Source organism: Dreissena polymorpha, chromosome 15 (assembly GCF_020536995.1).
Source record: "Dreissena polymorpha isolate Duluth1 chromosome 15, UMN_Dpol_1.0, whole genome shotgun sequence".
Taxonomy (NCBI): domain Eukaryota; kingdom Metazoa; phylum Mollusca; class Bivalvia; order Myida; family Dreissenidae; genus Dreissena; species Dreissena polymorpha.
In genome coordinates this window covers 52,829,784-52,848,782 of record NC_068369.1, presented here as the reverse complement: position 1 = coordinate 52,848,782, position 18,999 = coordinate 52,829,784, and the positions used below count along the sequence as shown (strand labels likewise).

The window sequence follows — 18,999 nt, the reverse complement described above, 5'->3', positions numbered from 1 at the left end:
TATTTTCAGAAGTTTCAGTCACATATAACTTACAGAGCTGCCAACTGATCCAATATCAGATTTCTTGGTTACACGTAATTTGGTATATTTGTACTCATTATTTTACAAAACTTCTACAAACGACAAACTATGCAACTTTGAGTTGTGATAGATGTGAAATTTAGGAAAAACCATAATGGCATGTGTTATTGTGCTCTACCTAGAGAACATGGTCTCCTGGAAGAGATAGCATAGCTTGTTACTATGTTAATTGATGGTAAAATGCCTTCAGTGTTTTTTAACCTTTTTTGGATTTGGGCAGGGTCCCTTTGAATTGTGAAAAAATCTCATTATTTTGAGTAAATTTGGGAAATTATTGTTGCCGATTTTTTTATGAAAAATACTTAAAATTGTGAATACAAGTGATTTCAATATTATATTAATCAGCGCTTCTTTTAATGGATGCCCGGGCGTAAATTACGCCCAAAAACAGCAGTTGTTCATCCGTTTCACAAATGGTGTAAGTCATTTGGACATTCGATAATACGCATGCAAACTGTTCTAATAAATGGGACTTACAAATCAACACAGTACATGTTAATCTGATCATTCACTCCGTTAACGCCGCTCTTAATTGCCATAAAAGCGACATGGGGTAATAGACCATCTAATGAGAAGAGATATCAGAGTATCGAATAATAAAGTCACATTACACAATGTAAGTTGTGAAAACAATACCCGTTTCAAATTGTATGTGGTAACAATTTATTTCATCGTGTCCATTTATAGAACTGAATTGCACAATTTTTCTTCAGCCACGTGATAACATGTATATAATTAGGTCTCTTTGAGCGCATATGCACCATTCACTATGCCATGAAAAATCCATGTTTAAATAAGAGCGCGAAATTGTTGCTGACAGAGTCAAGTTCCTTGCATGGAAAGCATGCGTGTTAAATACTGCCATGTGCTGAAACTAAATATAGAGTGCAATACAGTACTTGTAGTATTTAAGAATGAAAACAAGAAACCGTCAGAGACGGGTGATAGCCTCCCCAAAGTTTTTTTTGTCACATTATTGCACTATATATTAAGATAACAGGAAACGTCTTGAGGACACAGTAGTTGGGGGGGGGTCAATAATTTTTTTATAGAAAATTTCAAAGGGCCATAACTAAATCATCCGACCAGAACCTGCATAAAAAATCATCCGACCAGAACCTGCTGATAATATGCACATCTCCTCTTGGTAGTGAAGCTTCCCATAAAGTTTCATTGAATTCCGGTCATTAGTTGCTGAGAAATAGCCCGCACAATAATTGCACCATATGTATAGTTAATGGAAAATTTCAAAGGGCCATAACTCTGTGAACAAGAGATGTGTTTGTCAGAAACACAATGCCCCCTATTGCGCCGCTTTGAAGCCATATATTTGACCTTGAAGGATGACCTTGACCTTGAACCACTCAAAATGTGCAGCTCCATGTTATACACATGCATGCCAAATATAAAGTTGCTATCTTCAATATTGCAAAAGTTATTGCAAAACTTTAACCAAGGTATAAGTTTTGGGACACACACAATGAATGAATGAATGACACACAGACAGACAGACAGGCCAAAAACAATATACCCCCAATCTTTCGATCCGGGGGCATAAAAATAGTTAAAACAAGAGATGTCAGTGGACAGCGGGCTTGACTATTCCAGTGCTTGACAATATAACGAAAGCCATTATGGGGAAATTGTTAATATTCAATCATTTATTAGACGAACTTTCAAAAATAAAAAAAGCAAAAAATATATATATTTTTTTTTTTGGGGGGGGGGGGGGGGGGGAGATGGGCTATAATCAGGGGTGTGGTCGTTTATTAGACGAGCTTTCCAAAATAAAAGAGGAAAAAAAAAACTTTTTTTTTGGGGGGGGGGGTAGGGGGTGGGGCTGAGAGGGGGGTATAATATGGGGTGTGGTTATTTATAAAATGATCTTTCAAAAATAAAAAAGGAAGGAAAAATTGGGTGGGGTATGGGGCGTGGGGTATTGTTTGGGTAGAGTGCATTGTGGCATGTCAGGTAATTGTTGTTTTGTCACAGTATGAATCAAATGTGATAATAAATAAAGAAGTTGTGGCAATTTAAGAAAATGTTCAATTATCTAAGTGTAAAAGGGGCCATAATTATGTCAAAATGCTTGATACAGTGGTCTGCTCTTATTTATAGGTTGGGGTCATGTTGGTAAACAAGTATTCAACATATAAAAGCAATATGTCAAAGGATATAGGAAATATTTGGGGTAGAACGCAAACTTTAACATAGATTAATCAATAATATGCATATTCTAAGTGTAAAAGGGGCAATAATCATGACAAAATGCTTGATAGAGTTGTCTGCTCTTGTTTATAGGTTGGGGTGATGTTGGTAAACAAGTATGCAAAATATGAAAGCAATATGTCAAGGGACAATGTAAATAAATGGGGTAGTACAAAAACGTTAACATTTGCACACTTACGGAAATAGCACAGAAACGGAACGCCAACGTGAGTAAGATAGCTTCACTATATATATTTTATATATAATACTCAAGCTAAAAAGACCATTGAAATCCAAAAGTCACAAAGCCAAAGGCACCATTTGCAACTGATTAAGCAAATTAATAACAAGTAAACACAAAGTGTGACGAAAAGACGGACAGACGGTCGGACAGTCCGAGCACTATATGCCTTCCTTCGGGGGCATAAAAAAAGAGCTGTCACTATAGGATAACATATGCCACCTATAAACGCTTTGATAGAAGTAATGAGCATTTATCGAAACCTAAACACAGATTTCGAAATTTAACCCCGGACCCTAAGTTCAAGGTGAAGGTCACAGGGGTAAAAATTTGTGTGCGTATGGAAAGGCCTCAGCATACGAAATATGAAGATTATATCTCAAGGGACATAGAAGTCATGAGCATTTTTCGAAACTTACACGGAGATTTTGAATCCTAAGCACGGACCCTAAGTTCAAGGTCAAGGTCACAGGGGTAAAAATTTTTGTGCGTATGGAAAGGCCTCCTCCATATACACATGCATACCAAATATGAAGGTTATATCTCAAGGGACATAGAAGTTATGAGCATTTTTCGAAACCTAAACGCAGATTTTGAAACCTAAACACGGACCCCAAGTTCAAGGTCAAGGTCACAGGGGTGAAAATGTTTGTGCGTTTGGAAAGGCCTCGTCCATATAAACATGCATACCAAATATGAAGGTTATATCTCAAGGGACATAGAAGTTATGAGCAATTTTCGAAACTTAAACGCAGATTTTGAAACCTAAACGCGGACCCTAAGTTCAAGGTCAAGGTCACAGGGGTGAAATTTTTTGTGCGTATGGAAATGCCTCTTCCATATACACATGCATACCGAATAAGAAGGTTACATGTATATCTCAAGGGACATAGAAGTTGTGAGCATTTTTCGAAACTTAAACGCAGATTTCAAAACCTAAACGCGGACCCTAAGTTCAAGGTCAAGGTTACAGGGGTGACAATTTTTGTGCGTATGGAAAGGCCTCGTCCATATACACATGCATACCAAATATGAAGGTTATATCTCAAGGGACATAGAAGTTATGAGCATTTTTAGAAACCTAAACGCAAAGTGTGACGGAAAGACTGACGGACAGACAGACAGACGGACAGTCCGATCTCTATATCTCTTCAATCTCTATATCTCTTCGAAAGGGGGCATAAAAATCATCCGACCAGAACCCGCTGATAATATGCACATCTCTTCTTGGTAGTGACGCTTCCCATAAAGTTTCATTGAATTCCAGTCATTAGTTGCTGAGAAATAGCCCCGACAAAAATTGTGCACGGACGGACGGACAGACGAAGCGGCGACTTTATGCTCCCCCAAAATAAACAAATCAGAATCAATAATTATACACACAATGAGAAAGTATTGACCCATTGAAACTATAGAACAAATACGTAAATTTACTAATAATAAATTAAGTTGAAGCCACACATCGATTGGTTGTTTTAACAAAATATGAACAGTTCTCGATGCTTGCACATTGTGTCACTTGATTTACGCATGTTCCATGGGAACTATCCCATCCAAAAATTCACTTTGCATATATGCGCTTGCGTAAAATGGCGGACGATTGAGTTTATAAAATTCTTAAACACATTAGTGTCAATACTGGTCATATTTTGGCATATTTGAACATTGAAATTGCAATTATACTGGATTATAGGGTAATGGATAGAGTTGGAACATGCCTGTATCCAGCAATCGACACATAGGGTAGGGTTTACTAAAATAATCATTGAAATGAAATTGGGACTTCCAACTGTATTATCTGGGACGTCCAAAATTTAAGGCTTTCAACTTTTGAAAGCTAGTGGAAGGGCTGATATTAACCAGTGGTTTTTTTTGGATGAAATATTCGGCCTTATTCGGCCCCATTCCCCCATCTCTAGAGTATATATATTTTCCCCCAATTATTTGAAAAATTCCCCTTTCGAAAGTGTAATTCAATTTTAATCAATACACTGTAACTCCAATATAGTGCGGTCCGTTATAACGCTGTGTCCAATATAACGCGGGGGGTCCTTGGATTCTGTTTTTTCTCCAACATACCATTTCTGATTAAAATCCATGTTATGCAACTTCATCTATTTTCAGAAAAGTTCAAAGAAGCCGGCGATCACAGCTTGATTGCTTTATCCGTCCATTTAACTGATTTTAATCGATTAGAGGTTAAACCACACTCGACAGCTTAGTGGTGTTAATCTGTTGTGTAATGTAAATAAAGGTGTGAAAACTCGCGAGTCTGTGTTTATTACACGTATTCCCTATCAGAGCGGTTCAGTGCGCTAATTTCAATAAGGCAAGTTCAAGCGGAATAATTATCAAATTAAAGCTATTTAAAACGATTAACTGTTTATGTTTTGTATTGATCGTGTATTTTATTTCATTGTATAAACTATGGCTGGCTGTGTGTGTTATCGTTTATTATATGCTACACATGCTTGATAAATAAAAATATCTTTGTGTGTGTTTAATGTTTCAGTACGTATATGAAAAATAAATTTAAAAATCCTGACGATTTATTTACATGCTAACGCAGTGTAATAGTTAACAGAGATGCACTTACATTTGTGCGTGTTATCAGAAAGTCCACGGAAAGCACGTTTTTTACATGCTGCGTATGATGCAATAAAATATTTCTTGGTACATGCATAGTATTGCATTCAATCTAAATTTAAATTCACTCGTCCAATGAAAGCCGTGTCCCATAATGCACTGTACTAATTTTTCTGAAAAATGGCGTAGGCATATGAATTTGTTTACAAACTTTGTAAACATAATTATTGTCATATATGTTTAACATTATTTTTTCGTAAGTGATGTTTAAATTATATTGGATTATCGGATAAATGTGCACATTAGAAAAGCGGTATGTATACTGTTATCGTTCGATTCGGTTTATATGGATGTATTTGCGGATGACCACACAGCATGACAATACACGGGACCTATATTATAGGCTATACTATACCTGTTTTTATAGCCCCTTAAATAAATAAGCTCAAAACTTATAAAGCTGTCCGTTTAAAACGCTGTTGCATGGCTTGGACCCCAAATCCGCGTTATATTGGAGTTACAGTGTACCTCAATACGTCTTTTGTTACGAATTTATTTACTATCATTTTCCTAAACTGCCGCATCTGCGTGTTTACTTTCTGTTCGCCTTTACTCCTTTACAGCAAATGGTACCTAGTTTATATCACGACTTTTGCTTTACGACATCCACCGCAAACCGTATATATTTCACCATGTCGCACAACAGCAAAAGCTATCAAAAAAAAAATGACAACAAATCTGTTTTAACTTTAATGGTAGGTGAAACACAGAATTCTTTTAAATTACAGATTTTAGATGTTTTCAGAAATGGTTTAAACACAAGGGACAGAATGAAGACAATTTTGGTAGAATTATATTGCCTGTACAATCTTCAACATTGTTGAAAAGGCATACAAACTTGATCGGTGTATTAATATGCTATAGTATTATCAATGGACAATTGTTGCAAGAGCATTTACACACTATAGCATACGAGATTGCAACGTTACAATGTGTATATTGGATAAAAAAACATGTTGTTTTGCCGTATATATTTTGAGGGGAAGGGGGTCGCTACCCTCATGAGGGGGAATTTTCCGGCGTTTCCCTTTTGGGTGGATTTTTCAACTTACTCTCTCATTATTGCATTCAAAATTAAGTATGTTTGACAAGATTAAATTGAAAAAGAATTGAGATGTAATAATCATGAGACACATCTTTAAAAAAAAATCTTTTTTTTATATCAGGGGAATTTTTCCCTCCAAAAGGGGAAAAAAGTATACTTTTCAAGTGGGAGACTGCGGCAGAAACGCAGATTTGATAGATTGAGGGCCCTGTTTTGGAATACTGTATTTCTCTCCATGTATGGTGAAGTTTAGTGTTAAAACTTGATTTTGTACTGTTACTTGCTAAGCAAAGAAATTTTCCCTTTTTCCCCCTTTTACATGCAAATTTTCCTCCCCCTCAGGGGACCCGACCCCTTTCCCTCCAAACTGAAAAAAACGCTGTTAACTAAGGTTCAGCTTATAGAGCTGGATATGAGATTAATTAAATGTTGACACCTACTAAAAATCTATTTTTTTTTAACCTTTTATTGGGAATTCGGGAGCGCGGGGGACCTATAATTGGGAGTTTTATAAACTTTGTTCTGATTGTAGAAGCGTAATTGTCCCAAAATTGAAAATTTAGCTGGAAGTCTGAGGCCGTAGGTCTCCAACTGGAATAAAGGGTTGATGCCCCCCCCCAGCTCTGCATATAGCTTATTGTTCTTGTTTATAGTCATTGTAAGTCCAAATTCTGGTGAGAACAATGCAAAATTTTATTAACGAGACCATCCGTAACACTGCATGCCTAAACGTCATTTTTTTTAAAAAATGTAATAAAGAACGTTAAAAATCAATTAAAATCAACAAACCATACTGTATCTAAAAAGGCCTTTTTGAAAAGGACTATCCAAAAAAATAAACAGATCAAGTATTTTGCACATGAACAGAAATATGCAAATCGTTTATTGCAGAAAATGTAAACCAGTAAAAAATTACCAAGCACATATGCAATCAATATATAATTTGGTTAACATATTGTTTTACAGTATACTATTGCAGTGCTTGTTTTGCTTATAGTCAAGTTGACATGGCGGACATGCAACATTTCAACTGAGCAAACTTGGTATCAGGCTAACTTTTCGGAATGCCGAGGAAGCCATAACAATTTTCGTTCTCAAATCAGGGCTTGAACTAAGAAATACGTTTTGAAAGTCCTGACTTCCTGCCTTTTACTTATGGAAGTTCCAATCACAAATGTTGGAAGTCCAAACAACTTAAATGGTGATGTTAACTGAATGTCAACTGTGTAAATGATGACAAACTCTTCCCATCTATTTTGGGTACAGTACATTTGTGAAAGTAACTAGATATATCATATATCACACAACAAGGGATGAATTTAACTTTTCTTTATTCACAAGCAATTAAAATAGTCAATGACACACATGCGTTTGTTCTTTTCGTTAAACTCGTTAAACCAGTCTAACTGATTTAACCAAGTCGTCTGAAAAACACACAACTTCGGTGTTTCAATTGCTTTGGATTTTTTTGTGTTTTCTGATTAGATTCATTTTCATCAATTTTTAATTTACGTTTTGGCGAAAGTGGAATGTCAAAATCGGCAAACGTACGTTGCAACATTCTGAACACGAATGATAAGTGGTACAAGTTCAATATATTTGTCAAAGTGATATCTGTGTTTGCCAATTAAAATATTTTGACAAGTTACAAACGGGTCGCAATGTTTTTAATTGAAACAATGGTGCAAGCCTACTAACTGTTACAACAATTGACAACTTTTGGCCAAACAGGGTCCAAGACAAGGTCTCAACTTCTTTGCCGACATTCACACGTTATTGTTATTGTGACAATAAACAAGCACTCACTCCAATTTAGCGCAGTCTGCCTAACCGTGAACAGCGAACGTGTTAAGATTGTAGTCTGCTAACATTCTTAAATGCACAAGTGTCTACTGTGAGCCTGCGCCAATCATATTGGAAATAGGCGGATTTAAGACTGATCGAGATGTGTGCAAAACACATTGAGTCTGCAGAAAGCAGTGTTGATTGAAGCATAATTTTAATCAACAGCTGATGTCACGGGTTGCTTTTTTTTGGTGTATGACCAATTTTAAGGAAGTACAGTGGATGTCATGGGGTTTTGTTATTGGCGTATGGAAACAATTATTGGGCGTAATATACGGTCATATGCCACTTAGTGCAAGTAGTCTTATTTATAAGACGCGCAAAGAATTTAGAGATACTTTTTATATGGGCTATTTCTTTGGAACGTCTTATCTGGGAAAAGTCAAAAATGTGTTGGAAACCAGAAAGTTTAAATTTTCATCGATTTAGGTAAAATTGCAAAATAACATTACCAACTTATTCAGTTTTAGCTCAGAAGTCCATTTTTACCTCAAATATCGTCGAATTGAAGTTGGAAAGGCATAAATTCTTCAGTTAAACTTCTGCTTAAATCGCAAACCAATCACTGACCTGTAGCCATGTCATTAAACTGATTTGAATGTGAACCAATCAGAAGAAGGCATTACGGTGTAACATGTACGCGTTATTTTATTTAACATGAGCTTTTAACAATGACATTTACCTAACTGGATCTAGTATGCTTATCTTTGTTGATTTAATAAGCATATGTTCAAAACAGATACGGTGCAGTTTCTATTCACTGTTCTAAGTTTCAGCAAGTTTTTATGCATGTCTTTTTAGCACCTCTGTCTGTGTTGTTTTATTTACTTACATCCTACGTTACATAGCAGGGGTTTTTTTTAGAGAAAGGGGAAGACGCTGGACGCTGGGTGAAAGGGGGAAAAAAGAGTGCGAAAGAAACATATTAGGGGAAAAAATAAAATCTGTTCATTTCAATGTCTATAACTCATCAAAAGAGGCATGTCTCTGTCCTTTTTGTTCTTAAACACATTTAACATGTATTAAAGTCAAAGTCCTTAATAAAGTTGCAGGTGTAGATCTAATTATGGGAAATGTTTTCAACTATATTTCTGTACTGGGTCCGGGGGACGATGTCAATTTTGTGATTTCAATTTCATGATGAATAGGTTGACGATCTTGATCTGCTACAGTATTGGAAGGGAAAGGAGCGGCAGCTGCCCATTTTCTACTTTCACTTTCACAATGTTTGATGTTGATTACCTCAGAATCCGGGTCATAACGGTTTTCGATGATTCTTTCTTAAAAAATACCTCGAAGCGTTCAGTATCTTCCGAGTCCGAATGTTTTATTTTGTTTGTGTAAGAACGCCAATTGTGAGACATTTTTTTCTGTTTTCATGTTTATATCTGGGCTTGCACATTGCCCGGATGAAAATTCGACTGGTTTCCGGTAATTAATTGACGAAACACCCTTCTCGCGCAAGAGCGGTATCCAGTAAGATAGTCACATGATTATTACGATTAGTTGCCCAGTTTACATGACGTTATTTAAGAGCTATATTTAGAATAACTGGGATTCCCAGATTTTTTGTGTTCGTCTGGAGAGAGAGAGCGAGATCGTTGTACATGGTGCAAATTGGATAATTGCCGAATGCCCAAAGGAAAAATAAACATATCTAATTCTTTGAGAGAAAATATTATATTTTGGTGCAAAAATGATATTTTTGGTGGGGAAATTGTATTTTGAGGGGAAAAATTCTGGTAGGGGAAGACACCGAATATCGGCGTCACTTTCTTAGTAAAAAAAACCCCTGCATAGGAGGACGGTATACTGTACGATCTGTATCAAAATTATTTGTGTACAGTAGAAAAATAAAAGATGTAATTTATTTCAGAACTTTTTAATTGTCAATTTAGAAAAAAAACAATGCTAAATTATTCCAGAAAAGTATAACATCAGTTTACTATGTAACGCTCTGCACCACAAGGCCACGACTTTTATATTTCTTGGTTTACAAAACCGCCGACCCTAATTTTTGGAAAATGGGAAAAAAAATAAAATCGGAAAATCGTCTTTTTTATATATATTTTATTCCCGACCGCACTGAAAAACGAGCGAAACGAGAAAAAAAACGATCCGGTTTGAGTACGGTTGCGAATAAAATCAAGTAAGTACAATCAACGATTGGTTTACATATATTACAGAGATCGGGATATTTTTCGGCGTAAGCTGCATAAGCCAGCTTTTCACCTTAGCCTGACCTTTGTAAGTGTCCAATAAAATTCCAATAAAATTTCCCGCGGCTAGGTACGAATGAATACACTTCATTTATTCCATTGGCTGATTTGAGTATACCACCAGAACATTGGAAACATATCCGCGTCTTTGTAACACTGTTTTACTGTATGAAACAATTTTATCTCGAATGAAAAGGCTTAATAGATAGAACAGTTTTACACTCAATTCTCGACATCAATACAGTTTGTGCGTACACCTTTTATTTTCAGAGTATTACCAGCGCAAGAGCGTTTATACTTAAAAGGCTATGTTCTCATATTTAGTACTTACTTCCTTATTCCTGTCAACATGTTAACATGTAAAAGTATAAAGAGCAATGGAAGCGAGGCCTCACTTTAAAGCATTGCATTTCAACCCGCGAGGTATATCGGGTCAATTCGCGGACATTCAGAGTTTATATACAGGTCATCACCGGAGTTGGCGGCCAGTAAAATAATCGTTATATAATAAAGACGCTATCCGTGAACTAGGTGACCTGGAATTTTCTTTAGACCAGAAATATGTTAAATGAAGATATTCAGCAATATAATTATGGTATGTAAATAATAGATTCTTAATGTGTTTTCAACAATACAATGATAAATATTATTGTTGATAAATTTAACAATAATTATTCGTCCATATTGCCTAATGTACTAAAGTGATATTATGAGCATGTAACAGTTTATAGGTGTCTATCGCAACCGTTGATTATTTTTGATGTTTCTACTTCATATACACTTATATTAATTAATGCAGCATCATCATACTAAAACAATATACCAGAAAGAGAAAAATAATGCATTTGAATATCAACCGTACTTTCGTTTGACAACTGATCATGCGTTTACGAGTTGAACCTAAATTTAGTTTTAGTGCAGATTTGTTCATACGACACAAAGACACGAAATTGTTTTACGGATCATTTCAGCGTACAGGACTGGGTGGGTCACGTAAGAATATCGAATATAAAATATATTTTTATAAACAACTGGTAGCAAGGTGAGTTGCAGATAATTAATCAGTAACCACATTTTAACTAACTATTTTGACCTGTTAATTCTTATCAGCTCAATTCAACAGTGCAAAATGCCCATAATATCACTTTAAGCATTAGCACGATGATAATTGATACTGTTAATAATCGAATCAAATAGCAATGCCCGACAAACCACTAAAACATGTTTGTTCGAAGAACGCGCCTATAAATACGGATACTTCTCGTGTGGCCGGTTGACTCATATGTTTAAATTTCACTTCCATTCATCTTTTGGTTTTCTGTTTTGTATCTATAGGTTTATGACCAGCAATATGTTATAATGTAAAATAAGCCGCGAAAACTCCCCGTAACATCCCGTACTGCGTGTGATGCAGCTAAGAACTGCACAGAAAAAGACATTCGCTATACTTGATCTCATTCATTAAACTATTTACGCCGTATATCTTTTTTAAAGATATTTCTTGTTCAATGTGACATGTGCAGTATGTACCAGTCCTTTTATGGGCACTTCTCAAAAATTATTTAATTACAGACAATAGGAAAATCAGCGTCAGTAAAATGTCGACCGCATCAAAATTTATTTCCGAGTCTGTGACGCAACTATATTGTTTAACATGTTTATTATATTAAACAAACCCGATATTATAGTAGATAAAAAAGTATTACCTTGCAATTTGATAATTAGTATAAATAATCCAATAAAACACTGCCATTATTTACGATATATGTGTTTAGGAATTTTGTAAACACGTCCGCCATAGTTTATAGGAACTGTACAGAAAGTTTGGAAATCGGAATAAATCGGTATATCTCGGAAAATCATTGATAAATGTATTTGTCGTTTTAATGCTTAGGGCCGAGTAATTTCGGCAAATCGGAACTCAACTTGCGTAAAATACTAGCTCAATTAACCGTTAAACTCCGCCTCCGTTCTCTGCAAAAGATTCGAAGGCGGAGCTATGCACGTGCTATAATTATAATTAAATTGGAGGATTGCAATTGAGAAACAAACGCACGATTTGTTCGGCATGTTGATTGCTAGACAAAGGAAGCCAATTTTGTCGGCGCGAAATTTGTCGCTTTATTGCTTCAGACAGCAAGCGGCTTTCCTTTGATGACATCAAACTGTCAATTCACACAGACTGCACATTTTCGTAAGACTTTAACTGGCTCCTTGTTTACAATTCCAGTAAAAACACTTGCTAACTTTAAACTTTGGATTAAATTATCAAAATAAAGCAAAAGCCAAGTTGACAAATATGATTGTATTAATTCGCGTCAGTTCAAATAAGACGTTTTGCTTTGTAAATCAACGAGTTTTCATGACAACAACAACTTTACCGCGACGACGCGGGGATCGATCTACCTCGATTTTTTTTCATGGACGATGCCATAAGTCCAATAAGAGCAAACACATACTTTGTGTATGAGTAGTTTATATAAGATTTATGCAACGGGCATCGCATTGCGTAATGGTGTGCATCGAATTACGGAAATGAAGCGCAGTTTTTCGTTTTAATGGGAGAAGAACGCATGTCATTTAATGGAGTGTTTAAAATTGCCTGATGTTACAAAAGGTGCTTTTAGGTGACTCATTTCATTTGAAGATATAGATGTGTTTCATTGCATAATTTGATTTTTTGTCTCTGTGTTAAGGTTATAAAAGATATGATGTCTTTGTTCTGATGTTATTAGTATTAACTTATTTTTCCAATGATGTTTTTTTTTTTTTTTTTTTTCGACCGCCCGATGGACCATTTTCAAAATAATTTTTGTAAACCAATAAAAAAAAAAGTCGTGGCCCAACAGACAAACACAAACTGTATTTTACGCTGTTTATTCTCCCACTTTAAACCAGATGCTTTACATCGAGGTCGTGTTATCGAGTTATATCTACACAGCGAGCGAATCGAGAGATATTCAAAAATTGAATAGTGGTTGGATTTAAATTGATCAGGCGTGCAAAATTCAAAGTGTCATTACATACTTTCTACGGAACATTATCGAGAAATGAATTTTCTACACAGGTATGTAAATATTATTGCAATCCGTTGATATTAAGTGTCTTATATCGGGGCTGGAATGTTGCACACAAAATCCTTGCGCAACAATATAGACAAAAAAGGAAAAATTCCAACCATTAATTTGGTCTTTCCCCCTTTGTACGCTCCAAATATTACCCATATAAAAAGAAGCTTAATATTTGAGAGCGTCAACAATTTGGCCTATTAGTGCAAGCACTGCTCAAATGATCGCGAATTGGAACAAATCTGCCCCCTCCCCCCGAACCAAAACTCGGTTTTACACTGATCTCAAAATCAAGCCCGGAAAACTCAAATCTGGATTTCCTGAATAATCCAGACAATTGACAACCCTGCAAAGGGAAAGACCCTAATTTGAAAGAAAATAAACACTGGCATTGTGATCCATATGTGTGTTCTTTGACATTGCTTTCAATTCTCAAGTGCAATAGACAAAAAATCTATATTTTGAAAAGCACTCACAGAAGTTGAAAATGCAGTTTAAGAGCTTTATCGTTAAAGTACCTCTTCTGGAACCTCGTCTCTTTTCGAACCCTTCATTTGTTTACATTTTAGTCGCATGCGTGCATGCGTACTATGTCACCGATTTTTGTGTATAAGTAATTTGTTTACGACGACTGGTACGTAGCGGCAAATTGACGAAAATGCGTCAAAAACAGTTAGAATAAGTAGAATAATCATAAAACGCATAAATATCATCGTATTTCTTTAAGCTTTTTACATGTACAAGGATTTTCCTTATAAAAAACCTTTAAAAACATGGTTTAATTTTTTATCTCAACTTTGCCTGACAATTTACACATTTTGGCTGCTGCAATAAGTCACGTGACTATATATGGTCTAAACATGTGACTAATTTATTTTTAATGGTGTACACTGAAGGGTTCGAAAGCAGGTACTTGTTGTTTTGGCGGCATTGATAGTTTTACATGATAAGGATGTGATGGAAACTTGCAAATATCTGTTATCAAAAGAGGATTTACATAGCAATTAAAGTTGCCAGCCATGTAGAAACAAGTTAGTTATCAAATAGAGTACTAATTAATATGTTTCACTATTTTTAATATTATATTTGAGTCAAATTGATGTGTCAAAAATTAAAAGGTTCGAAAGATGGTTCGTCCATGATAGAACAACTTTACTTAGTATGCCATATTCATTTAACTACTTTTCACGCTGAATGAAATAATTTTAATGTCGACTTTCTGAAAATGTTTGAAAAATATTTAATAAAAACATTAAAGAAACACAATATACATAGTATGACTATGTTTACCCAGAGCTCTAGATAAGGGTTGTATTTTTGTAATTACGAATTATTTTCAAGTCTGTTACGCTTTTTTTTTAAATCTTGTCGTACCATTAAGAATTAGAAAAATAAAGTTACGAAGATTATTTTTACATCGGTTCGTATCGATTGTTATTGATTTCTTTTCGCGTATTAAAGATCTTTGCGATGCTTATATAGAATGGTTATCGGGTTTATTTAACAAATCACATTTTTCCAATAAAAGCGGCGTATACAGTCTATCTGTCAAAAACAAGAACCCAGAGAGCGACCTAAAAAACTGCAAATCGTCCAAAATCACGCTTTTAACATACTGCACGCAAAGTGAGCCGAAGTGTTTAGAAAGACATTGTAGAAAAGATCTTATACGATGTTGTATGTTCAGTTGCCGACACAGTCGAAAAAGCTAAACAAAAACGTGACAAGACGGGTCCAAACTTAAACACACACAAAAAACATTGAACGACTGGAAGGGACAAGTCCCGTGGCTAATCGTTGAAAAGATTGAAGGGGAGACCCGTTTTAATTGTGAAATATGTAAAAATTCATCTAAGGCATGCAATCTAAGCACAGTTTGGGCATATGAAGGTATTTGAGAAATAAAATTGTATAATACTGAAAAGACACTGTTGAACTCGTATAAATAAAGTTGCTAGTATGTTTATTTTGATTTTGTTGCATGAAAATAACCATTATTATTTATTTTTAGGTCATTTAAAAAAAAAAGAATTATTTGCCAAAACTTAGTAGTAACATTAAGAATAAAATTTCAGAGTTAAGAATTCTTTTTGAAAATCGGGTAGTAATTTAAGAATTTCAAAACCTTATCTGGAGCTCTGTTTATCGTATTTTACCATGTATAGCGCGCTACCATGTATAACGCGCATGCGATTTTTAAAAGCCAAAATGGAGAAAAAAAAGAATTCAAGACCAAAAACATGAAAATTTGGCCGAAAATGGCCGCCATTCTTATATTGCGCAATCATTTAATCTGAGTTTTTCGGGCGCTTAATTTTTTGTTTTAAAGTAGGGAGAGTTTAGACAATCAGGAGCATGGGTTGCATAACACTATATTTTCGACAATTCGAAAGATTATTCTCTCGAGAACACCAATATGTCCTTAATGCCGCGCACTGCGGGTGTTTTTTTCAAGACCCCTGCGCATTAAATTCAAACCACTATTACCTATTCCTCACATTTGAACAGTGTAACATTTTCATTACCTGCCGCTCACATCATCGTATGACATTTTCTTCTGCAGACCCGCAACATCGCAATGTCCAATTTTACGCAAATTGTCCGTGGCTCCCATTTTATTTTTCATCGACTTAAATATTTCCCCATTAAGAGATGCTCCCCATTAAATCCAGTTTGACCTGGTATTTCGCGCCTTCACTGCGTCTGGTTGATAAGTATTTATAGTGAGACAAACAATACACCCGAACGCTCAATTCCATACAGTTGGCGTTATTGGCATAAAGCCATTTGACAAATATCATTTGTTTGTCTCTATTGAAAGAAAATAAAACAAGTCTATATCTCTATTGTTGGTTTGTTACCTACGTAGTATACTCGCACAGTAGCATATTTATGCAGAGATCGGAAAATCATTGATAAATGTATTCGTCGTTTCAATGCTTCGGGCCGAGTAATTTCGGCAAATCGGAACTCAACTTACGTACAACACTTGCTCAATTAACCGTTGAACTCCACCTCCGTTCTCTGCAAAAGGTTCGAAGGCGGAGCTTTGCACATGCTATTATTTAATTGGACGATTGCCATTGAGGAACAAACACACGATTGGTTCGGCATGTTGATTGCTAGACAAAGGAAGCCAATTTTGTCGGCGAGAAACTTGTCGCTTTATTGCTTCAGACAGGAAGCGGCTTTCCTTTGATAACGTCAAACTGTCAATTCACATAGAGTGCACATTTTCGGAATTGCTAACATTAAACTTTGGATTAAATTATCAAAATAAAGCAAAAGGGATATTGAGAAATATGATTGAGTTAATTAGCCTCAGTTCAAATAAGACGTTTTGCGTTGTAAATCAACGAGTTTTCATGACAACAAAAACTTTAACAAACAATACCGCGACGCACGGGGATCAATATACCTCGATTTTTTTTAATGAACAATCAATGAAGAAGTTTGAAAACACCAACAAAGACATTTTTTCATCTTTTAATTTTTGTCAAAACTGTTACTACCCCGTTCATTCCTAACCTTTCCCGCTATTTGTTGTTTCAACAACGGCCCCTTCAGTCTATAACATTATAGGGTGTAGTTTTCTGCAATAACAAAAATGGCAGCAATCGTGAAGATTTACGATTACGAAATGGATTTTTTTGCAATTTAGCAACCAGCTAAAAGCGTTGTGTCAATGTATAACGCGCACCGAATTTTTATTTCGAAATTTGAAGGCAAAAAACTGCACGCTATGCATGGTAAAATACGGTTTACATTTCAACATTTAGTGACATGTAACATTTTACTCAGTTTGAAAATAATTGTGTCACATCAATTGATGGACTAGGGTTACGTATAGTTGCAATAATTCAACTATCAGCTTTATAACCCAATGGGTTGCTGATAGTTGCAATGCGCTCTCTCTTGGACATGGGTGCAAAATGTTATCAACAATGCAAGGGTTAAGGAACACTGATACTGCAAGAACTTATACAAGTTTACCTATCTAAACCACAAACTCATCCAAATGTAACCATTAAAGTAAGAAATTATTGATTTTATTGAATTAGGTTTTGTTTTGTACGCTGTATCCGCCATATTGGAAAATTGACCGAATATTGGTTAGGTCGCAGTACACCAATATTTTGCATGTCGGGTTATGTGCTCCAGCCTATAAAGTCGATAACGATGTGGTATTCGATACAGAATACACTGTTTCAAAATTAAACATAAACATGTCAGCGAGAAAAGTGTGTTGAGACATCGTCGTTTTTTTATAGGGTGCATGCAAAGGATGACATCCGTAGGTTGCTATTCAGGTAAATTTAACATGTTTATGAAGTTTATTCATTATTTTCCTCAATTTGTCTCGAACGACGTCTGTTTAGTGAAGCTAATGGATTCGCTGCGCTGAACTGCACCCATGTTTATGAAGGGGTGCATATGGACTGCCAGAGCCGCCATAGCAAAAATTATCAAAGGCTCTGGGAGTCCGTTTATATTGACTAGGGTTACGTAAAGACTTGGTCCGAAAGGTTAATAATTTATAGTTAATATATTAATAGACATGTACAAACCAGGTGTGTCCAAAACGAGGGCTGATATTAATAATGTTTAACTCTCGAGATAACGTACTAAATAAACATACCTAAACGTCCTTTCGTCTCCATTATGCTGCTTAATCTGTGCTTGAAACTCGAAACGGCGAAGGCCTTGCTGAAATGTCCCGCGATTGCTGTTTTCACAACAAGTAATATTTTCGAGCGGGATGCGAACAACTAATAGTTTACTAAACTCCTTGAAGCGCAACCTCGGCGCAGAGATTTGACGGAAACCAGAATAGCTCATATTTCAGAGCATGGTAAGTGTTCAATATTTCTGATTCCTCAGACGAAACAACAACGAAAAGTTGTGAATCTGAAACATTTTTAATTTAATGTTGTCAATTTACCCAAAGACCTATAGATAACATGTATTCTATAGGTCTTTGATTTACCAAACCATGAAAAGGCGCTTTTTAATCGGAGCTCTCGCATTAGATAATAAGATCTCGAACAAAGCAAATTTAACTCTTGGCTTCCTTAGACGTAGCTTGAAACTGCACTGAGTTCTGTCGTTAAACGGAATATCTTGCCTCAGCTAGGTCCATACTTGTTTGAAGCTCCACTGTCACGTACTCACATCTACAAAAAGACATTGATGAACAGGAAACATCCACAGGCGGGCAGCAAGATTTATTACCGGTGACAACGCTAACAGAACTGCATATCAAAAGAATGCCCGAGTATATAAAAATCTCTCCACTCCTAGAAAGATGGAGGACCAGCAGATTGACATCCTTATATACGGTGGTTGAAGGGCTGGTGACAGCCCTGATAAGCCATGACGTCCTTACCCAAGTCCGTGTATCAAAACGCAAAGTTACCACAAAAACTTTCTAAAATTATAAGGCCGACAACATTAGTGAAAAATACTCAACAAATATTTCCACATGCTATATAAACAAATAGCGTCTATATTCTTTTTCCGGAGTGTTATTTCCAACTGTGTAATCGGTCGCTTCTGAACTAATATGAGTACTTATTCACGTAGTATAAAAGATAATAAAGTAGTACACTTTCCCATTTTTGCTTACATGTGCACGAGACGCCTGCG

General features: G+C 35.7%; 1 protein-coding gene across 1 annotated transcript in view; it reads right to left on the bottom strand.

Annotated features, from left to right (window-relative positions):
• LOC127859380 (bifunctional purine biosynthesis protein ATIC-like) overlaps positions 1 to 18,108 on the bottom strand; it is a 77,530-nt gene extending 59,422 nt beyond the window's left edge. Inside the window, exon 1 of the mRNA XM_052396732.1 lies at positions 17,993 to 18,108. Within this exon, the coding sequence (XP_052252692.1) occupies positions 17,993 to 18,014 (22 nt within the window). The 5' untranslated portion in view covers positions 18,015 to 18,108. The remainder of the gene's footprint in view (positions 1 to 17,992) is intronic.
• Between the last annotated feature and the right edge of the window lie 891 nt (positions 18,109 to 18,999).